Source organism: Saccopteryx leptura, chromosome 7 (genome assembly GCF_036850995.1).
Source record: "Saccopteryx leptura isolate mSacLep1 chromosome 7, mSacLep1_pri_phased_curated, whole genome shotgun sequence".
Taxonomy (NCBI): domain Eukaryota; kingdom Metazoa; phylum Chordata; class Mammalia; order Chiroptera; family Emballonuridae; genus Saccopteryx; species Saccopteryx leptura.
The window spans coordinates 39,623,934-39,650,957 of NC_089509.1; the positions used below are offsets into that span (position 1 = coordinate 39,623,934).

Genomic DNA, 27,024 nt, shown 5'->3' on the forward strand with positions numbered 1-27,024 from the left:
ACAATGAAATGTACAGTTTTTTTTAAACTACTCCAATTTTAAATATCTTTCAGACTCAGAAAGCTAAATAATCAATCTAATAGACTAAAAATGAATTAATTCATCTTAGTGATTAAATCTATCATTTAGACTGCAGTTCATTCATTCCCTGTACAGTCAAGAGGAAAGACATTCTATGAATATTCTCAGAGATAATACTCAGGATGCTGGTGAGAAAGCAGAGGTGACCACCCTAAGAGAGGACAATAGAGGCCATGCACAGACAAAGAGAAAAACATCCAGTCCCTGCACCGGGGCCTCACCCCTCAGGAGAAGTCGCGGACCACTCTCCTTTGCTTACCTCAGCAGAACCTAATTCAGAACGTTCTCTCATTCATCTGAGAATTGCTCCAAAAGAACTGTAATGTAAGAAAACAGACATAATTACTGACCTAAGGAATTTTTCACTGAGAAAGGTCAGTGAGAACATGGACACTAATACAGGAAGACAAACTGCAGCCACCAAGAGCCAGTCTTCAGGAATCAATCCATTTATTTATTCTTCCCTGTCTCTTTCACCTCATGGGGACCAAAACAACTTGACTTTGATCATGTAATTTTCAAACCGCTTATGAAACAAGTAAATTGTCTTTCTTATTTGCTCTTAGGAACAAGTGGTGTTTTTTTTTGTTTGTTTGTTTTTCCTCCAGCTATTTCCACATACTCTTTCATCAGGAATAGCAAATGCAACCACATTTTTTAAACAGTTTGAATGTTAAAAGGGAAAGGCTTCCATCTACTGGATCCTTTGAGTAATAAAGCCTATGACAGTCCACATTAGATTTTCTTTGGGTGTTAGCAATACATACCTGGCCTGTCTACTTAAAGGTTTCATAATTCTTTTAAGTTGCGTTTTCTATCAGCTATCTAGTCATTAATGACCACATTCAGATTTTACAAAATATAAACCCCATTTCTGTCACACAAGGGAGTAAAGAGGAATATATAATTTGCCTTTCTTTTCACTTGAAAAAAGTGAAATGGAGCAGTTAAATACTCATCAAAAAGGTTCTACTTAAAGAAAATCTATAATAAAAATAACATTACCTGGACTATGAAGATAGTTAAAAAGAATTAGGATATTTTGTTTAATTTATATACATAAATGCCTCACTTTTTTCTAAAAATTGTCTTATTTTTTATGAGCAAATCTCTTCTTCATTTAAATACCTCTATTTTGAATTCAGCTAATGCTACCTAATGACATAGCTTTTTGCTTTTATATTACATTAGAGTAAGATAATAGCAGGACTCTTTAAAGGGACATACTTTAAAATATACTATAGTGTATGTGTGTGTGTGTGTGTGTGTGTGTATACAGTTACAGTATTTTACGCAATATATTTTCCATAATCTTCTCTGAGTCAGTACAAAGTGGTACAAACCATTCTTACCCCAGCAGAATTGAATTTTTAAAAAAGATTGTAAAAATTTCAGGCTTTATTAAAAAAAAATCAGCGTTGTGACTATAGTTACTAATACTGGAGTATATATTTGAAAGTTGCTAAGAGTAAATCTTAAAGGTTCTCATTACAAAAAAAAATGTAACTGTGTGGAGATGAGTGTTTACTAGACTTACTATAGCAATCATTTTGAGATATATACAAATATTAAGCCATTGTGGTGTGCACCTGAAACTAATATAATGCTACATGTCAGTTATATCTCAATAAAAAAAGGTTTTTTTAAAAAACCAACAGGAGTGGGAATTAATGCACTAGAAGGGAAAAGGCAGAGTCGAGTGGTGAGTTATCTAGCTAAGGCTTATTTTTTTCATTTTTAATTGATTTTATTGAGGTGACACTGGTTAACGTAATTATACAGGTTTCAGGTGCCCAGTTCTAGAACACATCTCTGTGCAGCGTATTGTGTGTTTACTCCAAACCTCAAGTCAATTTCTTAGGTAAGGCTTTCTAAAAGGGAAACTTAATGGGGTGGGGAAGCCTGGTTTCTTATCTCATTGTGTAGCCAGCAGTGGTTGTGTTTGAAATGAATACCTAAACCATCAAAGTTTAATGTCAAGTACTTACATTGGAACCTAAAAAGCAAATTGTCCGGCACTTACACTACAGTTTATTTAGCTCTGTCCCTCAACGAGACTAAACAGTAGTGCCAACTTCTGATTTTTTTTACCATTATGGATAGAGAACGTGCTTGGTATGATTTAAATTTTGTTAAATTTATTGAGAGATGTTTTGTGTCCTAACATGGTCTATCCTAGAAAATGTTCCACGTGCACTTAAAAAAAATGTATGTTCTGCTACTTTGGGATGAAATGCTCTTAGATACAGAGATCAACTGACAGCTGTTAGAGGGGAGCGGAGTGGGGGAACTGGGTGAAAAAGGTGAAGGGATTAGGCAAAAGAAAACCTCATAAGCACAGACAACAGCATGGTGATTATAAGAGGGAAAGAGAGTGGGAGAAGTAGAAGAGGGTAAAGAGAACAAACAGTGGTGGAAGGAGACTTGAATTTGGGTGGTAAACAAACAATGCAGTGTACAGATGATGTCTTATAGAATGGGGCACCTGAAACCTATATAACTTTATTAACCAATGTCACCACAGTATATTCAATAAACATTTTAGAAAATAAAAAATAAAGATATATTTCATGTAAAAAAAATAAAAGTAAAGAGTCATGTCAAGTTAATGCCAGGGGATGCCTTCAACCTGTAGCGGAAAGTACTGTCTTTATTCTCCTATGGGTTTGTCTTCCCTACCTGCACTACTTCTTTTAGTACCATTAACAGTGGGATTACAGACTCATTCCCCAACATGGGTTCTCACATACAATCACCTGGGACCAAAGGAACCACTTCACACTGAAGGAGGTTTGACAATGGGTACATCATCATGGGGTCCATTGATTTTATAAAAAACTATAGCACCCCAGAAGTTGTCAGCCTGATAGAATACTGGAATGGCTTCTGAGAGGCTCAGCTAAGGCACCAGCTGGAACATCCCATGGTGTTTGGGCACTCTCCTATAAGATGTAGTTTTGAACGAAAAGCAGTTATATGGTGTAATGTCCCAGTAGCATGAGCACATAGTCCAGAAATCCAAGAGTAGAAGATTGACGCTTATCACCACTCCTAAGAACTTAATTGGGGATTTAACGCATATGTTTCCACAATTTTCAGGTTTATTATGTGTGAAGTTGTGGACCTCTGAGAAACGATAAGGGTTCCACATAGTCCAAGCTACAACTATAGCCGTTAGTTTGTATACACATTAGCTAGTCCAGCAACAAAGAAAACATTTACTCTCCTGATGTGAGTACTGACCTTGGTTATCAAGAAAAGCTAGAGATGCTGATACATAAAGGAACAAGGTGAGAGTGTCTGGAACTCAGGAAATATGCTGCCATGCTTCCTGGTGTTTCCATGTGTGCTGATAGCAGCAGCCAGCTCTGTCTGCCGATGACAGAGGAGCAAAGCAACCGGGAGCTTGGATCCCTCAGCAATCAAGATCTTGATCCTGTTTGTTACAGGGGGAGCATCAAGACCTTGAGTCTTATCTTTTTTGAGAGAAAGAATTCAATCAAGAGACAAAATACAGCAAGTAATGGAAGAATTTATTGGCCATACAGAAAAAAAGTTAGGGGAAAGGGGACCTCAGAGACAGGTTCAGGGGGTGAGCCTGGGACAAGCTGCCGCTGCCCACTGCTCCCTGGTTGCAAGTCTCCTGGGTCCCTCAGAGCCTAGGAGAAAGAGAGGGGCAAGGAATACACGCCTGGGGGAAGACAAGGAAAGGAGGAGGAAGGGAAAGGCACAGGTGGGCTTCTGGAAGGGGGAGCACACTGGGACCTCTGTCCTAGGGTTTTAAGGGTGGGGATTTTAGGGGAGATCCCAGGGGAGGATCTTAATAGAATACTCATCAGGTTTCCAGGTGTGTTCTTTTGGGGTGGTGGGCTCCACTGATTGTTGAGTGCTGAGGTGGGAGTCATTAGTCAATGCAGCTGGTCCTGAGGTCAGCCATGGCTTTTCTTTGTCTGTTTTGTTGCTTTTCTGGGTCTGGAGCTGAAACACAACTGGGGCCTAGATGTTATCTCTAGGGGTTAATGCTTAATTGCTATTCCCTGGCTTTCTTGTTTGTTCCTCTTCTAAGGGGGTCTAAAACCACATCACTAGTCATATGCCAGGGGAGGGAGGTCAGGGGAGGATTCAAATTCCATGACCAGCGATATGAAATCAGGGGGTCTAAACCACATGGTCAGTTAAGGGAGGAAAGGTCACCCTGCAGGGGTGGGATGAAGTTGTGCCCATTGCTAGGCACCTGGGGCTTTTTGCCCTAATGGTCCTCTGAGTCTAACTGCCTAGCACAGTCCCTCTAAAGAAGGCGACTTAGAGGAGCAGAAAATTCAGTGAGAATGAGAAGAATCCAACAGATGGACGGTAAAAGAAGGAGGTGACAGAAAACAAAATAAATTCAGTTAATAAAATATAGATGTACATGCAGCATAACTTTTAGGTGTCTATGTTGTACTGAACTCTCTTGAATTCTTAATCCCAGTTTATCTCCAAATTATACTGAATATCTTTTACACTGAGTAAAAATAAACAAGAAATGACAGGTTAAGGTCCATTATAATTATGGACATTATCTGGCAAATAAGACAAAAATTTTAAATTATGAATATTTTTTTTCTTCAAGCTTCTATATATCTAAAACAGTATTATTTGTGGGTTTTCCATGGTCCCACAAGGCCAGATTAAAGAAATAAGGGAGAAAAATCTTTAGATTTGTCTCTTAAGCTATAACAAATATATAAGGATTCCCAGATGATTTCTCTATGGCTTTAATTCCTACCTTTACACAGTTGTGAATATATAATTTCACACTGAGAATATAAATCTTGCTAAGCAAAATTCTGTTAGAGTTGCTATAAACCTCATTTATAATGTTCTTAGCTTCAAAACTTGGAAAAAAGTAGAATGTAAAAGTATCTACTCAGTTAAGATATGGCCTTATAATTGTACCTGAAGAATTTTCTAAAATAGAACTTTCGAAGGCAGTGAAATGATTTGCTGAGAACAGGTAATATAAATAGTTTACATTTAAATGTATATTAGCTTGGTGAGTATATGCAGCAAATACTAAACTATAAATGATGATGTGATAGCGATCATCTTTAGCAAGGACTTATTTTAGTCTTGTGATTTCTGCTTTTTGAGTTGTCTCAGTTCTATCCATTGTCTTTTGTGTGTGTGTGTGACCAACCTGTTTTTACATATCTATGAACCATGCTGATTGATACTGGGAATTTTTTGTTTTATTTTCGCAGCAGAAAGTTTCTTGACACACATATCTAGAGAGAGAGAGAGAGAAAGAGAGAGAGAAAAAGAGAAAGAGAGAGAAGCTGTTTCTTTGTTCTTGTTCTGCTAAAAAATCAAGCCCAGATCTTTTAAATTTAGCAACAAAAGAATCATTCTGTGGCTTTAGTCTACCCATTAACCTTACATTATTTAAAGGCAACTTTACAAAGGAAATAAAAATGAAAAGTTATGTAGACATAATCTGATTTAAGTGAATGAATAAACTATTACTTTTAACAGACATTTATTGATTACTTAATATATGCCAGGCATTCTTCTAGGTTCTGGGGATCAAGAAGTACATGAAACAGACAAATATACTTGTCATGTTCATGGAGCTTACTTTGTAGCATGAAAACAGACAATGAATAAGATAATTAGTGTGTTTGATTATAATAGTAGCTAAGGAAATTAGTAGGTTAATAAAAGGACACTGGGCAGAACAGCCATGCCACTTTAGATAGGGTAGTCAGGAAAGGACTCACAGAGAGATGAGTACTGGCACTGTGGTCTACCAGCAGAACAAAGCTCAGAGCTTTGTGAGGACACGCCAGCCTGTTGATGATACACTCTCTTTTATCTGACTTAAGTCTTTGTGACTATGTTCCTGTTACCTCCATCATCTGGTACTTAAACCTAAGTAGACCAAATTTCAAACCCATGAGTCATTTCACCTCCCGTTTCCTGTCCACAGAAGGTACTACTTCCCAGTAAAAGAATCCCATCTCTACATGCCACACTTAAATTGAACTCCAAGAAGTTCCAGGGATCATAGCCGAAAATAGTTCTGCTACACTACATCTACTCAACGTTAGATTAAAAATGGGTCATTTATCAGAAACTAAACCTCCCTGGTTGACTATCTTGCGAATGATCTGAGATGCACAGCTTTGTGCCTCTTACCTTGAGGCAACATGGCAGTGTATAATATTTTATGTCAGAGAGAATGACTTCTTCTTGAACTTCCTTCCAATAAGAAAATGCTGAATTCTAGAAAACTTGCTTCAAAGCCATCATTCAACCTCTCTATTTTAGGTGCCTAATCTTATATAGTTTACATATATATTATATAAGAATTGCATGTTATTTTGTCTAAAACATTGCAGAGGGAAGACTGGTTGCAACAATTTCTTCCATTACAAAGCTATTTATTATGGATTGTGTATTACAAAGTCAAAGATGGTTTTCCTTGGATCAACTCTGATGTGTACCATTTTGTCCTAATGCTTTTCTATGGCTTGTGCAATTAAGAATCTTCTCTGCACTTAAACTTTGATAAGTTGTGACTTTAAAATATGGTTAAAGCCCTGACTCAGGAAAATTTTTTGTTTTATTCTGTAAAGTAAAAACATAACAAACAGCAGTAATTTCAGAGCACATATATGTGGGTGGAACTACATAATGAATGCTTAATAAATAATATGTAGCTCTTTTAAAGCAGAAAACGAAACTACATCAGGAAAATTTTTCTTTAAAGGCCACCTAATTTTATGTCATTAGTCTATAACAGCAGAACAATTGAAAAATTCATATTTGAATATAATAAAACATGTCACATTGGCTTAGGATAACAATATCTTCTAATAAGCCAATTATTCAAACTGCCATGTAGCTTTCCTTCCTTATTTAAGAAAGCCTTAAATTGGATTAGATTTTTAAAAAAGATTTTATTTATTCATTTTAGAAAAGAGAGAGAGAAGGGGTGGGTGGGGGAGCAGGAAGCATCAACTCCCATGTGTGCCTGGACCAGGCAAGCCCAGGATTTTAAATCAGCAACCTCAGCATTCCAGGTTGACATTTTATCCACTGCACCACCACAAGTCAGGCTAAATTGGATTTTTACTAACGATATTTGATCAAATGTTCTTATTCTTTAGTTAGTGTTATAACTGATCATCTTTAATTATAGAAAGCTTGTTTATGAAGCTATGAGTGAAAGTTAAAATATTGACTTAGTAAATAAAATATTTTCATCTTTTCTCTATTAACATTGTCCAGTATTGTCACACATATTCAGTCCCTTAGAAGTCTATTTGAATCTCATATTGTTTAACTAAAAGAAAATTTGAAATCTTAATTATCTAGAAACTACATAAAATATCACAGCATACTGATATGTTAATAATTACTGAATATTAAGTCCTATAGTATAAATTTTGAAACAACCTTGGTTTATTGTCAAGCAAAAATCTTTAACTTCTTTTTTTCCTTTTCTTTCTTCTTCCCTTTATTCAGTGAGAGGAGGGAAGGCAGAGAGACAGACTCCTGCATGCACCACTACTGGGATCCATGCAGCAAGCCCACTAGGGTGTGATGCTCTGCCCATCTGGGATGTTGCTCTGTTGCTTAGCAACTAAGCTCTTCTTAGTGCCTGAGGTGGAGGCCATGGAACCACCCTCAGCGCCTGGGGCCAACTTGCTCCAATTGGGCCATGGTTGCAGGAAGGGAAGAGAGAGAGAGAAAGAGAAAGAGAAGTGAGAGGGGAAGGGGTGGAGAAGCAGATGGGCACTTCTCCTATCTGCCCTGACTGTTAATCAAACCCGGGACATCCAAACACTGGGTTGACACTCTACCATTGAGCCAACCACCCAGGGCAGAAATATGTAATTATATTCTATAATAACCACACAAGTTTAATCTTATTAAAATTTGTGATGAGTTCTATAATACCATCTTGCAAAGTACCTTTGATTCAGTAAAAACTGGTCATTGGGCAAGAAGAAAAAAGATTCAAGATTAAGGACTACATAACAAGATTAAAGGGATTAAGATTGGTGAGCTCCATGAAAATAAAAATAAAACACTGTCTTAATGATAATTACCTGAAGTAGCCAATATCTTAATCCATGACTAAAATTATGTAAATTGCTTTTATTTTTTCTTATCTAGCAAAAGAAATGTAATTAAACTTAAATTTTTTCTAATTGTACTTAAAAATTCACATAATGGAATAAATGAGACTGTAATATGATACAGATTATAAAATAGTTTACTGTAAAGTTTATATAATTGAGCAAATAGATTTAGAATTTTTCTGACATGACAATAGTTAACATTTTCAGGTTCTCATTTTATGCCAGGGTACTTTGCAAGCTTTATCTCACTTATTTCCTCACAATAATTCAATGAAGTAGGTACAATTATTATTTCTGCTGTGGTTTTCAGGAGTGGAGTACTTGGTCCAAGGTCATATGGGTAGTGTATGCTGGATCTAGAATTTATAATCCGATGGATCATTCATATATGAAATACTGAAGTCAATCGTCTAATTCTCCATTTCTCCACAGTTTTCAGGCTAATGTTTTTTAGTCTACTATTACATTTTAGAGAAGAAGGTGGTAGAATATCTTTGTGTATTCATAAATAGTTACATGTTCATATTTCCAGATGTTTAACTTTTTAAAATACTTTTAAAACCCATATATTAAGAAATAAATGATTATCTAAATAATTTTATAATATTTTCCTCAGAATTTTTTTCTTAGTTTACTTGGAAATTTTATTAGATGATAAAGGACTTAATGCTCTTTGATTCAAAAATAAGACATTTTAAGTACAATCTGAAATGACACAAAGGAGCAGTACAGGGCAGGCAAAAATTGGTTCACAGATGTTCCTATGGAAAATAATACAATAATTAATAATAATAGAAGAATAAACTCTGGTTTGCATACTCACAAAGGTAAACCTACTTTTGCCCAACACTGTCTATTAATTATCTACAGGTGCATAAAATATACAGTGAAGTTTCAGTTTTTGTTGATAATCCATCTGAAAACAATTGGCAAAATCCAAAACCAACGAAAACCGAGGCAATTATTTCCATATGAATCAATGTAAGGCCAATTAATTCGTTCTAGATACTCCAAAATACATACCAAAAACACATTTTATAGATAATAAATGTAGTGTTTAATACTAAAAACAATAAGAAATTAATATAAAATGAATATAACAGACTAATGTAAAGAATAAGTGAGCATTTAACATGGCATTTACCTTTCTGAAGACTCTTAGCATGTGGAAGATGGCGGGGTGGGGAGAGAGAGGTGCAGATACTCCATACACAGTAATCACTACATGTCCTCTCTAGAATGAATAAAAAAATAAATAAATAAAAGATTTACTCTCTAAAATGAATAAAAAAATAAATCACTACATGTCATTGTAGTACTAGCACTTGTAATCAATAAAAAGGCACAAAAACACTGGACAGCAATGGAATTGTTTGGCTAGATGCACGGGGTGATGTTCACACAACTAGAAACAATGTCACACTGAGCAGATGAATGCGTGGGTCACCCTTTGTTTTCACAAAATTAGCAGTGAGGTCACATGGGTTCGCCAATGAAATCCGAGGCAACCGACAAAAACCGAGACACACACATACACACACACACACACTCACGCACAACACAGTTTGACCAGGTGGTGGAGCAGTGGACAGAGCATTGGACTGGGATCCAGAGGATCCAGGTTCAAGACACTGAGGTTGCCAGCTTGCATGTGGGGTTGATGGCTTGAGGAGCATGAGATTGTAGACATGACCCCATGGTCACTGGCTTGAGCCCAAAGGTCTCTGGCTTGAAGCCCAAGGTTGCTGGCTTGAGCTCAAGGTTGCTGGCTTGAGCAAGGGGTCACTCACTCTGCTGTAGCCTCCCGGTCAAGACACATATGAGAAAGCAATCAATGAACAACTAAGAAGCTGCAAAAAAGAATTGATGCTTCTCATCTCTCTCCCTTCCTGTCTGTCTGTTCCTATCTATCCCTCCCTCTGTTTCTATCTGTGGCTCTGTCAGAAAAAAAAAAAAAAAAACCACAAACTTAGTGGCTTAACTTAAAGCATACATCTATTTTCTCACAATTTCTGTGAGTCAGGATTCCAAGCAAGGTCTAACTGGGTCCTCTGCTGCAGTCTTTGATACAGTACAATCTATGTCCACTGGAACTGCAGTTTCATCTCAAGGGCTGACTGGGAAAGGGTCTGCCTTCAAGTTCACAGGATTGTTAAACTTTAGTTTCTTACAGATTGTCAAACTAAAAGCTTCAGTTCCTTGTTGGCTATAGTCCAGCAGTGTATTGCCATGTGGGCCTCTCCGTAAGGCAGCTTACAAGATGGCAGCTTAATTTACCAAAGCCAATAAGAGAATCTGCTAGCAAGATGTAAGTTATAATTTTAATGTAACATTATCATGATAGTGATGTCTCTTCACATTTGTCATATTCTCTTGGTAAAAAGCAAGTCACAGGTCCCACCAATGCTCAAAGAAAAGGAACCACACAGGGCATGAACGCCAGGAAATAGGGATAATTAGGACCATCTTAGATATGTCTGCCACAGAAAACAATGCAGAAAGAGAGAAGTGAATAATTTGATAATAGCCAAAGAAAAACCACCTTTATATCAATATGTTTATAAATGATGAAATCAGATGGCATTTCCTGTGAAGCCCACCCAGTTCACTCTCCATCTCATTTCATCCACCTTCGATTAGCATTTCAGCTCAATGTTCTCTTCCTTAGAGAGACTTCCCTGACCTGCCCCTACCTAACCGCCAGTGAATCAGTTGCCTATTGTATGCTTTCATGCCTTGAACATCTGTCAAATACATTTGTAGTTTTTATTTGTGCTGCTAATTTGATTAACTACTAATTAAGCAATGAGGGAAGAAACTCTGTGTAGTTTTTGTTCAACATTTTATCACTATCACTTAGTAAAGTATATGACATGGGGAGTGTAAGGCCAATAGCCTGGGCTGTCACAGTCGCCTGGCTCGTCCAGTTTCCCATTTTGGATAGACAGTTATGAAAACAATGGAACTAAGAACTGGTGGGCCATATCTTTTATTCTAGTTCGCACCCGGCAGGCGAGTAAGCACAAACACACTGGGCTCCAAAACCCACTCACTCAGCACTTACAAAGCTACTGACACATCCAGGTTTTCCTAGAATCAAAGGCCCCCACTAGCTCAGCCACCTCTTTTTCCCCATCTGCATGCCTCCATCTTGGCTGCCTGCCTCCTCTGCAACAACGTGGTCTCTGCCAAAATGGCCTCCTAGCTGCTCCTTCTTCACAATTTCTTTAAAAACTACCTGGGCCCACACAGACCCCTCCTCCAGCACACATTAGCATAACCAAGCCCCTTCCCAAGCAGCTGTATGACGAGGCAGCAGCATCACATCAGCTGCAGCCATTTTTAACAATAAAAGTGAGCAAACCCCAAAAATATAGATTTTATAAACTCATTTGCCCAACAGGGAAAACATGAAAATATGTTAAATGAAGGAACAGGTGTTAAGGGCACTGACCTGAAAGTCAAGAGACCTAGATTCCAGGGCAAACTCTTCCCTGTCAACTGTGCTGCTTCATGCCAGCCCAGTCAGCTTTCTGAGTGTAGAAGTTTTCATCTATGAAAGGTCAGTTTCAACTCAAACAGTTACAATTTTGATGCCATTTTGTAATTTTATACAGTTATTACTCAGTAAGTTTTTACTGCACTGAAAATAACTACCTCCTTGATATTTTAACCAGCAGTTTTGAGGTTTTAACCATTTCCAACAGGCAAAGCTGGAGGATAGGTGAAATAATGGGAGAAGCTTAAATCAATGCTTACAGGATTATTTATATTTTTAGAAATGCTCCTGATATTCTTCAGAGTTTGTACATTTGAATTCCGTCGCTAAGGTATGATTTGAAATGCTTTCCTTTTTCCCAGACAAATCAAAACCTCACTAGAAAACAAAAAACCTACATTACATCCATGCTATGCCTTTCAAAATGTTGACATTCTGCCTGCCCTTCAGTGGCCCAGTCCCCTTTGTGGACCCAGAGGGTTTGTATTGTAGTATCATATTGTAGCATAGTCTTAGATCAGTGACATCCTGAGAAAAATACAAAGCTCTATAAAAAAAGAGAGGCATGTTAGAATTCTTTGTGTAATAGAACACTAGACTATTATGTAGAAGGATACTTTAGCATCACAATAGTATGGCTGACATACTTGGCCTGCTTTCATCATGACTGAATGTTGACCTTATTTAGTAACCACTGAGAAATTCTCATACCATGCAGTGTTGTCTGGTTTGTGAACTGTATCTTATGCCTGCAATAAATAAATTTTGCTTTGTTTTCAGTATCAAGTCTTTGACATGACTAGTGCTAGAAGAAGATAAATGCTTCATGGAAAACCCAGGAGCATATGTTATTCTACCATTCCCCCAAATCATAAGTCAAATTCATGCTTATTGAAATTTTTGTCATTGGTTGTTCCATGGTAACAGTGCACAGTGTCCCGAGGGTAACTAATGGCTCTCCTATAGCTTTTTTACTGCTCCCTCATTTATAATAGTCCAGGACAGAGGGGAAAATTGGTTGACAATAGAGGCTGAGAATATTTTTTACAATTTTTCTTTCAAAATAGAAATCAATATGTTCTCCTAGAACAGTCTTTTTTAAATGTGAATTTCTGCTGTTCATAGTAATGTATCATCTTAACTAAAAGACCATGATTATGGGATTTGTGTGTTTCTTGTGTGGCATTAGTGTTGAGATCACTACAGTACACAACTGTGGAGGGGGATATGGCAGGTGCAGATGTTTGGAGTTTCACCTCATTTTAATAGTATTTGGGTTTAGAAAATGCTTGTGTTGAAACATTAAATGACACCTGTAGTGGTGCAATTCTGAAGTTTTGAAAGTAATATATGGAATGCATATCACTGAAAGGCCATTTGGGCAAAGTTAAGCTGTTGACTTACCACTCAACATATCTGGTATACAACAGAAGTGAATGGGCTCAAAAAATAACTAGCCCAACCTTCCATAAGGGGTGATGTGCCCCTTGAAGTACATACCCATATTAAAACAACAACAAACATAATAGGTAACTTTTAGTGAGCATTTAATATGTAGCGTGCACTGTTTAAGTGGTGTTTTGCATTTTAATTCATTTGATCATCACAATAACACTCTGAGTAAGGTGCTATTATTATGCCCATTTAATAGAAGAAAGAACTGAGTCCTTAAGAGGTTACATAAATTGCCCAATATCACATTTGTTACATGGCAGAGCAGAATTCAAACCCAGGGAGTTTGAACTAGTAATCTTTAAGGAAACAGGTGTGTTCTTAATCTCCTTTAATCATATATATAGTACATCTATTCAGAACTCTTTTCCTTTGTTACATAAATTAAAAAGAACTTTATATAGAAGTCATTCCTGTTGAAAAAAATTATATATCCTACCTTGATCTTTTGTTAGCTCAGATAATCAAGAATTGACTGTGTGCACTTAGTATTTCTTCTGTGTGCGTTAACATGTCCCCTAATATAAAATCAGATATGACTTGAGTTAATAAGATGTGACACCCAATTCTCATTTGTCTTCTTGGGTCATATTGTTTTTTTTTACATCCTAATAACGCATAATTCAAAAAAATAATTAGACTACCTTATTTGCTTTGCAACAAGAATGCTGACTAAATACAGACTAGGAAAACACACTTTTAAATATTAAAATTATTTTTGTTAATTATGTTCTTTCTTAATAAGGCCAAATAACACATTGGAGCCAAATTTTACATAAACTTTGTCTCTATTATTTTATATAAAGAATAATATAAAAATACAAGTAAGTTTAAAATACTTGTCATAATTATAAAGTAGTAATTCTAAACCCGGAAAGCAAATATATAGATATTTTTCCTACACAAGAGGAAGAATATGAGAGGGAAAAAAATAAGAGGAAAGAGAAAGCATGTACCATGTAGTAGTATAACTAATATTTAAGTAATGTCTATTAGTTTCAGATTCTGTTCTAGGAATGGAACAGAAATATACATGTCAACAAATGGATATATTTGAATTTACTACCATTGTCTTGGTTTAATAAAAATCTTACAGTGGGAACTTACTAATGAAAAAATTTGAAAGCATCTAGATTTTATTTCCCACAAAATGTGTTTCTCAAATGGGATTCATTTATGTCTTGTGCATGATAATATTTTTCCTTATATATGGAAAACACATTAAAGTTGTGTTTCTCATTGGTTACAATGGAGAGCTGTTGTCTCAAATTTTTGGAAAAGGAAAATAAATTTGAGAAATATTTGCTTTAGATATTCAAAATACACTTTAGCACAGTAAAAATTCTGAGGAGTACTATAGTAAAATATCTATTAAATTTGTTTAACTCATTGTTTCCATTAAAATAAGATCAGATAATAAATGTTAAAGCAATTTTTTATCTATTTTAAGTTACCATCAATTTAAAGATCACCATTTTATTATACACCACAAAGAAAAAGTGTCCAATTAAATTATAATGTAAGACTCTTTTTCACTTAGAGTTATTTTGTCCCTGCCAACTTAGGGTCATCGTTTCCAATTCACACCAACAGGAGTCCTCCATTTGAGCTGTGGTAAAAGCGGAGAGTGACTTTATTCAGGAGCAGCAGCTATGAGGTGCCCTGAGTAAGGGAACCTTGCTGCTATGGCTTTCGTATCACAGCTTTAGTGTTGTAACTAAGGTCTAGCAAGACAGCTCTGCTCTGGTGTTGTTGCTCCAGCCAGAGAAACAACCTTGAATAATAATAAAATTGCACTTCTTGAGCCAGAGGGGAGCTGACTTATATATAGAAAAGTTTCCATCCATGGTCTTTGATTGGTCAGTCCTCATGCAAATGAGGACTCAAAATTCTCACAGTTTTATTGGTCCAAAAGGGACTGTCCTGATTGGTTGGAGTGAAACCACTCTGATTGGTCAATGAAGATGCTAATAAGGATGTAGCTGTGCAGCTCCTATTGGATGGGGATGGTCTCAATCCTTTTGGTTGAAATAGAATTCCAGTAACTCCTTTATAAGCATTGGCTCAGAAGGCAAGAACACAGTGCAAATAAACATTTCAGTTTGGAAAGCAGTTTAGTGCAGGCTTTTTCTAAAACACAGCTTGCCTGTTTAGCAATGGCTGCTGGGCTCTGTTTAAAAATATAAGCCCAGTTAGCCCTTTTCAACAGATACATTGATTCTCAGGGTCAACATATTAAGGAACTGTTTTAGATATAAACTAATTCAGACACAGTTTTTTGATACTGTATCATTCTTATGCATACATTTTTTTCAAAATAAGCAAAATAGATTGATCAAGTCCCTTCACATTTTGAGGCCAACTTTTTGAATCACTTTTAACTGCAGATTTATTGATGTGTATGTATTTTCCATCTACTGTCATTCCCAATGCCCTCAAGATCATTGATGATGTAGGCTTCTTTAGAACTTTATTATCTCTGGGATTTCTTCCAGGTCCCTGTAACCATTTTGCAAAGTTTAATCTTGGTACTTTCTTGATTTTACGAAAAGTATTAAAGGAAAATTTTCAGACAGTTATCAAGATATGTTTAAATATTCATTGGTTTAAATGCCCATTAATTAATTACTGAAATTACAATTGGCTAGTTATTCCACAAACAGAAAAACAAGTTTTTATATACTCAAGTAGTGACAACCAGAATACTGTTGTCTTCTCCCAGGGGCAACTATACAATGTCATTAATTATAAAATATATCACTATTTCAGAGATGGTATAATAACATAATATTCTATAGCACTGAAGAAACTTATATCTAGCATCCTGCAGAACGAGTGAGTAATTAGACACAATTTGTGAAGCACTATATGGACATAATTTGGTCAGTCAGTTGCACACTAGAATCTTCTGACTTGTATTTAATAGTCATATCAGTAGAAAAGCTCCCAATTATGTCATTAGGGATCATTTATTTCTATGAATTAATGTTCATTCAGAACCTTGGGTCACATTGATCTTTCAGGACAGTGAGAATTTCTTAAGTGGGTTCTTTTCTTCATGGAATGATAATTACCATGTTTTGTACCACCATACAGGGAAATACATCTTTATATAGGTTGATCAAAGTTTCTCCAGTTTTCCACTCTAATTCTAGGAGAGGGCACAAGATCACAGACCTTGATATTAGATGGGTGTAAGTGACTTCTTATCCTTGCCCTGCTATTTTCTAAGTAAGCTTGAGCATGTTAACCATTTAATGTCTCAGTTCTTTCATCCTCAAAACAAATTAAAAACAACAATAAACAGAGATATTTTAGAGTCTTCATGAAAAAGTATATACAAAGGTGTTTATTGTGGAATTAAAAACATGAAGTTCTTAAAATAATGTTATATTAGTTTTTATAGTATTTCTGGGACTTAACCATGCCATACCATGCCATGGGTAGATGGATGACTGTCCTTTTCCAAAAATTGTTTGAGATGGCTTTATAAATTCTAAATTCATATGATACTAGATAGAATAAAAAGGTATACCTTTTCAGCTATAAAGTTAGTAGTATTTGTAAGAAAAATAAATCAACTGCTAGGAGAAAGCTTTTCTTATTTCTGAGTTCACAACAGAATTGCTCCTTAGAGTTCTCATTAAAAGCAAAACAAAACAAAATAAAATTATGTGATGAACTTCCCAAAGATCTCAGCATTTTCACAATGCTGGTACAATAAGTTTGAGTAACTTTTATTTTTTTACCCTTAATAAGAACTAATATCATAATGCATATTCTTGTTTCGATTTCACAGGGGACAGATTAATGTCATCTAAAAATACAGGTCTATATTAGATTATGTTGATCCTAGAAAAAATTTAGATTATAAAAGTGGATGGCCTACAGATGTTTCAAGCAATAAGATAAATTAGAGAACTGGTTAACTGAAACAAAATCAAGATAATAATTTAAAAAATATATAGAGTATATGTACAAAAAATAAAAGACAAAAGGAAGATGATTTGAGATACTCTAAAATAAATTATATATGATTAGCAAGTTAAATGAAAAAATTTTGAAGTCAAAAGTTTTAAAAATGGAAGAAGATATAACGACATTTTTAAAAATATGTTAAGATAGTGAAAGCCTTTCTAAGTATCATACGAAAAGTACCAAGTTCAAAGGAAACAATTTTTAGCACTTTTATATTGTTAAAGGCACCAAAAATTAAATGTTTGCAACATCTATGCCCATTATCCTTATATCAAGAGTGCCTAAACATCAAAAAGTAAACACTTCAATGGAAAACTGGGAAAAAGGAAAGAATAAGCTATTTATAAAAGAGGAAATGGCGGCCCTGGCCGGTTGGCTCAGCGGTAGAGCGTCGGCCTGGCATGCGGAGGACCCGGGTTCGATTCCCGGCCAGGGCACACAGGAGAAGTGCACATTTGCTTCTCCACCCCTCCGCCGCACTTTCCTCTCTGTCTCTCTCTTCCCCTCCCGCAGCCAAGGCTCCATTGGAGCAAAGATGGCCCGGGCGCTGGGGATGGCTCTGTGGCCTCTGCCTCAGGCACTAGAGTGGCTCTGGTCGCAACATGGCGACGCCCAGGATGGGCAGAACATCGCCCCCTGGTGAACAGAGCGTCGCCCCTGGTGGGCGTGCCGGGTGGATCCCGGTCGGGCGCATGCGGGAGTCTGTCTGACTGTCTCTCCCTGTTTCCAGCTTCAGAAAAATGAAAGAAAAAAAAAAAAAGAGGAAATGGCAAAGCCAATAGGAGAATTATCATCACTAGTAATTAATTTTAAATAATAATGAGATACAATTTATCTCTAAAAGACAAAAAGTGGTAAATTAAAGAATAAATTAAAATAGTGTTCTAAAAGGGAAATTAGCTTCTTAACATTGCTAGAAGCTATGTAAATTTGACATACATTTCTGGGGAGCAGACAAGTAATAGATTTATGTTATTAATTTATTTTTAAATTTAGAGAAAGGAAGATAGAGAGAGAGACATTGATCTCCTGTTTCACTTAAATTTATTTATTCATTGGTTGATTCTTTTATGTGCCCTCACCAGGAATCAAACCTACAACCTTGGTGAATCAAGACAACACTATAAATAGATATATGTCTTTAAAAGTCTTGAAATTAGTATATAATTTCTCAAAATGCATTGCTCCTAATAATTATTTTAATGAAATAATCAGAAGCATAATAAACCCTATATGGTGGGCTCAGTGGATGAAGTGTTGGCCCAGTGTATGGATTCAATTCCCAATCAGGGCACACAAGAGAGGCTACCATCTGCTTCTATCCCTCTCTTACCTTTCTTTCTCTCTTCCCCTTCTGCAGCCAGTGGCTCAGTTGGTTCGAGTGTTAGCCCCTGGTACCATCCTGTGCACTGGGGATAGCTTATTTGGTCTAAGCATTGGGCATCAGACACTAAGAATGGGTTAGTTGATTCAAGTATCGGCCCCAGGCCAGGGTTGCCAGATGGATCCTGGTTGAGATCCATACAGGAGTCTGTCTCACTATCTCCCCTTCTCTCACTTAAAAAAGAAAGAAAAAGCATAATAAAGAAAAGTATAAAGATGTTCACTGATTTTAAAGTCTAAAATGAGAAACAACTTGAATATCCAACTATTGGGAACTGATTAAATAAGTTATTACCAACTTGTAAGATGGAATGCCACATCAGCATTAAAACCAAATTTACAGAAGAGTTGAATTGACCTGAAAAGTGTGTACGACATACCGTTTTGGGAATAAAGCAAGTTACTAGTGCACATTACAGTATAAATCATTTTTTTCAAGAGAAGTTGTATCTATATAATTATATAGAGAGTAGATAAAAAGAAGTCTAGAAAAGTTATTACCATCTTGTAAATATAACTGTATTACAGGTGACTTTTATTTTACCTGCATATTTAAGTGTCTTAAAATTTTCTGCAATGAACACATAATTCTCAAATAACTATAAGAAGTTTTTAAAAGATAAATATATAAATTATATATAAAATTTCCCTTATCACTGGGGGATATAAAACAGAAAACAAAAAACAAAAGTCACAAGGTAGATCGGTAGTAGATTCATTGGCTCAATACCTCATTTTGCATTTTCTATAAAATACGTGGATTAGGGAGTAGGTGATTATATACTCTGGCTGCTCTAGCTTCTGAAGATTGATAAACATTTGAATATCCTTCCTTGGATTATTTTCCCTATGGATTGTGGATTTTATAATTGATTTGCTTCAACTGATATTAAACTGACCTTTATTTTAAAAGGAAATTGCACAAGTTCATTTTTCTTATTTCCCATATCTCATTCATCTGGGACCAAGAAGTTCAATATGAGATTTTTTATTGTTAAATTGAACTGAAGTTTGAGGAAATTCCCTGGAAAATTTAGTCTCAAGACCTGCACAAACTTTTGACTATGGAGATCAGACAGGCTTACATAATTGAGAAATTGCCTATTTGCTTCTTCAATGTGACATACATATGATCTTTATACAATTCATTATATTATTCTTATACCATTAAAATAAAATTGCAACCATAATAGTAAATGCTATATTCAAAAGATAATCACTATGTATTATTAGCTGGCATAGGCCATCAGCATGTTAATGTAGTTTTTCCCAGTGATTTCTTAATGAGTGATTATGAGCCTGAGCAATTTTTATGCATATTAAGAATGGGTAAAAATGTAAAAGATGGATTAAAAGAGTAGTTTTGAATAATAAAAAGTATTCTAAGTATTTGCTAAACTTCTGACACAATATATTCTTTATATACTCTAGAACCCTGGTTAGGAAACTGTGGCTCGTGAGCCACATGCGGCTCTTTGGCCTCTTGAATTTGGCTCTTCCACAAAGTACCACATGTGGGTGCTACCTCGATAAGGAATGTATCTACCTAGATAGTTTAAGTTTACAAAATTTGGCTCTCAAAAGAAGTCAATAGTTGTACTGTTGATATTTGGCTCTGTTGACTAATGAGTTTGCCGACCACTGCTCTAGAACATAATAATCTAGATGGCTTAAAAACGGTTTTCCTTTTTATTATTACTTTTAGGAGAAAGGAATGCTGATTCTTATTCATAATGCTCTTGATGACAAGTATTCAAAGTAAATAACAAAATAAAGAGATAAATTCTCTCATAGTTAATTTTGAAAATATCACAAGAATATTTTTAGCTGAAAGTGTATATACTGGTCCACTAAAATACATGAATATATTATTAATATGATATCACTGTATATAAAAAATAAACATTTATAATTAGCTGCATAGTTGTAATTGTGGTTAAGGAAAATAGATGTTTAAGTACTCACTTTTATTTATTTTAGTTAGCAAATAGAGTGTACTGTTTTTATTTTTCTCAATTTTTTTGTTTCATTTATTTTTACTTTGTTATAATAATAGTACAATAAAAATTGTTTTATATTTTTATTAAATTTTTTATATTCTTATAAGACAAAATTGGCTCAATATGTGAATTATATTTTGTCAATTGGATAAATATACCATTGATTTACTTAAGTATTCCCTACTGAAGGAATTTAATTTCCCCTTTTCTTCAAGCTAACTGCAGTACATATTCTTTGGCATGAAACTTTAAGCTTTAGCTTATAATCAGGCTATTCTGTAATCAGGTACTTTGATAATAGGGGAACCAGAACTATTTGGCTTATTAGACCTCTATTAGGGCAAAAATTCACTGAAATCATTATGACATTCAACCTATTATTTAGTTAAAAATGTAAAACTTGAATGTTTTAGATATATAAACTTAATACTACCATGAAGTAGATTTTAAAATGATGAATAAAGGACAGGTCATTTGATAAAGCATAACAACTCATAAGTGTTATCATTTACCTCTTAAACAAGCCTGCAAACTTGTAGTTAATTAAAATGGTTTTTTTTCCTAATTCATAATGCATCTTTATCTTATTATCAAAGCCTTCCCATGTTTATGCAAATACCATTGAAAGATTTACCTTAAAACCTTGCAATTCTTTAAGTTGCCTTTTAAAAAATAATATGTAAAAATATATTGAGTCCTACTGCAATCTTCCTATGTCACCCTAGTTTGTTTTTGTCATAGCATGTATCATCTTTTAATGTGTTATTCTTTATTTATCTTCCTTCACTAGAATATAAAGTCCATAGAGGAAGACACTTTTATTTGTTCTGTTCACTGAGGTATCCCAAGAGCCTAGAAACTCTGCTTTATATATAGTTGGAATAAAATAAATAAGCATCTGTTATTTTGGCTTCTGTTCTCTTTCTCTTTTTTCTCTTTCTCTTTCCATCTGTTTATCTTATTCCTTAGCCTCTGCTCTCTCTTTTTCTTTTTTTCTCTCTTTCTATCTGTTTATTTTACACCTATATTGACATCACTATCATAGGAATCCTCTGTATGGTAGTCCCAGAAGCTCCGGGTTTAAATAATCTATATAGCAAGCAATTCCAAAGGAAACAGTGTCAACTCCAACTAGGAAATTCTCAGTACACATCTATTAGGCTGGTTTTCTCACATACCCATTCCTGAGCCAATCCTTATGATAGACTGAGTATAAGGTTGAAAAATGCAATGCTTTGATGGTTTTTTGTGTTACTCAGAATTTGGCCTGAACAATAGCAGCATCTCTTGGGAGCTGTTGGATATGCAGACTCTTAGGCCTCAATTCAAACCAACAAAATCAGAGTCTAAATTTTAACAAGATTCCCTCTTAATATGCCTTTAGTCTGTGCCCCCAGTTGGAGCTGGGAAGGTGGGTAAGAGAACAGAGCCTTCAAACTACCAAACTGGAAGTGAGGGAGGGATGATTGTCTAAAGAAAATGCCAATGCTCTTAGCATAAGGCAGAATGGATGTTGAGCACAGAAAACAACAGATACCCAGTACAATGTGCAATATGTCCTCAGCAATTATTATATACCAGGCACTGCATTATGGCCTTCTGAGACATTATTTAGTATTCACAACATCTCATAAGATATTATTAGATAGCATACCTAAGGCTTCAAGAGATTAAATAATTTATCCAAAGTTTTTGGTATGAAGTAATTAAGCAGATTAATCTATAATATATCAAGTAGTAATATGTGCCCTGGAGAACAATTAAGCAGAACAGAGGAATATAGCCTGACTCAGGATGATGGGATGGAGGGATCAATTCAGATAGGAAAGTAAGGGAGAATCTGAGAAAGCGAAGTTTGAGCAGAAACTTGTGGGATGTGAAGGACAGCTCATGTAAGACCCAGGGTAATATTCCAGACAGGAAAAAGGATTAGTACAAAGCCATGAACTGGGAATGATCTTGGCATGTCAGAAGAAAAGAAAAGAAACAGTAACAATAACAAGCCAGTTGGCTGCAATGAAGTGAATATAGATTATTAATTCAGAGAGATAGCCAAGAATCAGTTCATGAAGTATATCAAGCAATGATTAAGATATTGTCAATTCTTAGCACAATAGAAAACCACTTGAAGCTTTAGAGCAAGGGATAGACATGATTTTATTTATATTTAACATATATTGACTAAGGGACCTGACTGGGTAGCTCAGTAGATAGCGCGTTGTCCCAGTATGCCGAGGTCACAAGTTCGATCTCTGGTCAGCGTACATACAAGAAGCAACGAGTGAGTGCATAACTGTGGAACAATGAGTTGGTGCTTCTCTCTGTGTGTCTCTTTCCCCCCCTTCCCTTCTCTTTTTCTTTCCCCCTCTTTCTCCCTTCCTCCTTTCTCTCTCTCAAATCAATGGGAAAAAAATTTTAAAGTAAAATATCAGTATTATTGTCTAGGAACCAGCAATGCCGATTAAGGGATAGATGAAGAAATGTTAGATGTCAGGGGAACCAGTTATAAGGCTATTGCAGTGCTAGTCTAGGTAAGAGATGAGAGAGGGTGGGACTAGGATGGTATAGAGCAGGGGTCCCCAAACTACGGCGACCTGCGGGCCGCATGCGGCCCCCTGAGGCCATTTATCCGGCCCCCACCGCACTTCCGGAAGGAGCACCTCTTTCATTGGTGGTCAGTGAGAGGAGCACATTGACCATCCCATTAGCCAAAAGCAGGCCCATAGTTCCCACTGCAATACTGGTCAGTTTGTTGATTTAAATTTACTTGTTCTTTATTTTAAATATTGTATTTGTTCCCGTTTTGTTTTTTTACTTTAAAATAAGATATGTGCAGTGTGCATACGTATTTGTTCATAGTTTTTTTTTATAGTCCGGCCCTCCAACGGTCTGAGGGACAGTGAACTGACCCCCTGTGTAAAAAGTTTGGGGACCCCTGGTATAGAGGATGGTAGGGTGGGGGACTGGGGTATATTGTGAATGTAGAGCCAACAGAAATTGCTAATAAATTGAATATGTGTATGCGAGATGAGAATTACTTCTGTTTTGTCCTGAGGGAATGGGTGGATATTGTGTTAGTTACTGAAATGGAGAACTGTGGAGATGGAGCAGGTTGGAAAATCAAGAGGACTGTCTTAGATTTTTCAAATCTGAGATGCCTATTAGAGATCCCAGTGAAATTATTGGGTAACAATTAGATAAAATGCTTTAGAGATGTTTGGAGCTAAAAGTTTGGGAAAAAGAGCCAATGGCACTTTAAGCCATAGATCTGAATAATCTCATTTAGTCTCTACTTCACAGTCATTCAGTGACACAGTCCAACAAAGGCTCCATCTTGTAGCTACACCACTGGGTACAAGGCCTGATCAATACCTCTACTGGAGGAAAGAGAGCTGGAGGGTCTCATAACTAATCTTCTGTCTTTAAAACAAGAAGTGACAGATGTCCCTTTCCTCCACAGTTCATTGGCCAGTAGCCATCGGATGTCCCTAAGTGCAAGGGCCTGAGAAATGTTGAGGACTTTGAGGAATGCTTGGGGAACACTGCTGTTCCTAATACAATATTTTCTCTTCTAAGTAGGAAAATATAGATATAGTAGTACCTTGAGATACGAACAGACCAACGTATGAATTTTTTTTAAGATACGAGCTGTGACTTGGTCCATATTTTTGTTCGAGATCCGAGCAAAATTCTGAGATACGAGTCGTGATTTAGGAAGCTGACACTAGTTGGCATGTTGGCACATGGGTCCAATATTGGCAGTTTGATATACAAGTTGACTGATTTATGAGCTCGGTTACAGAACAAATTAAATTCATATCTCAAGGTACCACTGCAGTGGTACCTTGACACACGAGCTTAATTTGTTTCATGGATGAGTTCATGACTCAATTTGCTCGCATGTCAAATTGAATTTCCCCATTTAAATTAATGGGAATGCAATTAATTTGTTCCAGCCCCAAAAACCAAATGAATTTTTTGTTTTATATGCTTTTAAATAAGAAAATGTACTTTATAAATAACAAATATATATATACATACATACATACATACATAAGATAGAATTTAAAGAAATAAACTGGTTTATGAAGTGTATTTACCTTCAAGGTCAAGTGAAGATGCTGGTGGAGGGGGAAGAGACATTAGCATAACAATGGCTCTTCCCAAGCAGGAAGGTATTCAGCAATTTCACAGACAGTTGCCCAGTGCCATTTTTAACAATAAAAGTGAGCAAACTCATAAAATATAAATTTTAAAAAGTCATTTGCCCAACAATCATCATTTTCTTCACTGACTTTTGGCTTTTTCACTACACTTTCCTCACTTTCACTTAGAGACCACTTCAACAAAAACCTTTCCATGGAAGTTTGTTTCTTCCTCCCTTTCAGAATATTCGGCAGGCCATCTAGTAGAGGGTGGTGGAATCTTGTGAATCAAATATCTGCTCATGACTTAAAGCAAAAAATCCTGCAAGTGACTGTTCCTCTCTCAAATTGCTTGTGATTTGAAGTGCTCGTGTCAAGGTACCACTGTATAAACATCACCAGAAAGCTTTCTAAGAACACTAAGGCATTAAATTTTTTAAAACAAAAAATTTGAAGAGACAGTGGAGGGAGAATCAAGTTCACTACAAGAGTGGTCCTGGTTTTGAGTATAGTAACAAAAATAACGGCATTAGTTGCAGACACTTTAAACAACTATTTCTTATTTAACAGGTGATTGATGAGCTTTGTTACTTGGTTGGAATAGAACATAGTAAATACTGAGCCATTTATTTTGTGCTGAAGGCTACTTGCTTACTGGTACTAAAGAAAAATGTTAAATAAAGACCTTTCAAAATAACTTCAGAAATAATTGCAATTTGTCAGTTACCTGGTCATTTTGGTCAAATGCAATTTTTAATATTGATAATAATGAGCAACTCATTTCACTGTATCTTTTTATATAAAAATTAGTAGCATTATTGCCTTTATTTCTCAACTATAATAGAAAGTATTCTCTTATGATCTTCAATACAAATATTTATATATATATTCTGTTATGATGTGAAGTAAAACTAAGCCATTTGTTTATGTTAGTTTTTTATGCTTGTTTATTTACTAACTTATCCAAGGATTTCAGGTGGCTTATAATAACTAATAAAATAAAATAAGATCAATCAATAAAAGAAAAGTCAGGTCTATGAAAAGCCTAGATAGACTAAAAGTTCAAGAAGATGAAGGGAAAGTTAGAACATTCAAATGCCATACATTGTTGAGGATTATATTTATATAGTAAATTTCTCATGAAATCTACAGGTGGTGAATAACGGACACTGTAGGGAATATATGAGCATTAACAAAGGTATTGGAGCTACTGAAATTTTTATTAAGAGAAACAACTGCATTATTACACAGCTCAGTCAAGTTTTGATTATGAGATGCTAAATTAATACCAATTTACACTTAGCTGATTATTCAATAAGAAGTACAAGTACTTGGTGATAAATATTTGCATTTGAAAAGTCACAACCAATGGGCAAACTATTTTTAAATCAAGTTAATGTACTAATTGGATGTCAGTAAGAAATTCAGTGTAGTAGCAGCTGCATATGCAATTGAATTTGATGGAATTATAATTATAGAGAAAAAAACGGATCACAAAGTAAACAGAGTGAAACATTGCTAAAACAAAAATAGCACACACTGATTTGTGTTTCTCTGAAAAATTCCAGGTGTTGTCAAAGTGGATTATGGAGACGTGTCTGTCAGAAAAGCACTCAGAGAAAATCTGGAGTGTAAGCCCTTTTCCTGGTACCTTGAAAACATTTACCCGGACTCCCAGATCCCGAGACGTTATTACTCACTTGGTGAGGTATGAATTATTTATTTTGGTTGTTATAAATATATTTTGAAAATGGAACAGTTTTTAAGGGTATTAAAATAGATCTGTTTTAAATGTCTTCTTATATATTACAAGGACCATAAAGATCTTAATCATTGGGATTTGTTAAAGTATGCAAATAGCTTAAGACTGAATAAATATTATTTTCCCATTTCTTTACCAACAGCTCTGAAACTTTTAGTCCTGTGGACTTTGTATTCTTTTTTTAAAATTTAATTTAATTTTTAACTTAACTTATTGGATTGATTAATAAATTATATACGATTCGAGTGGACCTTATATTCTTAAAATGCATTGTAAACCCCAAAGATATTTTGTTTATGTGGGTTATAACTAGTAATATTTACTATATTGAAACTAAACTTGATAACCTTAAGTCCTATTTATTAATTCACTAAAGTAATAAAATAATTTATTACATGTTAATAAGAAATGCTTTTGAAAAATAATATATTTTCCAAAGCAAAATAAAAAGGTAAGAAAATTAGCATTATTAATATTTTTATAGATTACATTAATGTCTGGCCTAATAAAAGGTAGCTGTATCATTAATCTCTGTTTTGGTATTCAATCTACTGTAATATCACACACTATGTAGTCTCTGGAAGTTTCATTGTAC

At 35.4% G+C, this 27,024-nt stretch overlaps 1 protein-coding gene across 4 annotated transcripts in view; it reads left to right on the forward strand.

Moving 5' to 3' along the window:
* Positions 1-27,024, forward strand: part of GALNT13 (polypeptide N-acetylgalactosaminyltransferase 13) — a 555,106-nt gene that overhangs the window by 470,401 nt on the left and 57,681 nt on the right. For all 4 annotated transcript variants that reach the window (XM_066345193.1, XM_066345194.1, XM_066345192.1 and 1 more), the window contains exon 10: positions 26,236-26,375. In XM_066345193.1, the coding sequence (XP_066201290.1) occupies positions 26,236-26,375 (140 nt within the window). The remainder of the gene's footprint in view (positions 1-26,235; positions 26,376-27,024) is intronic.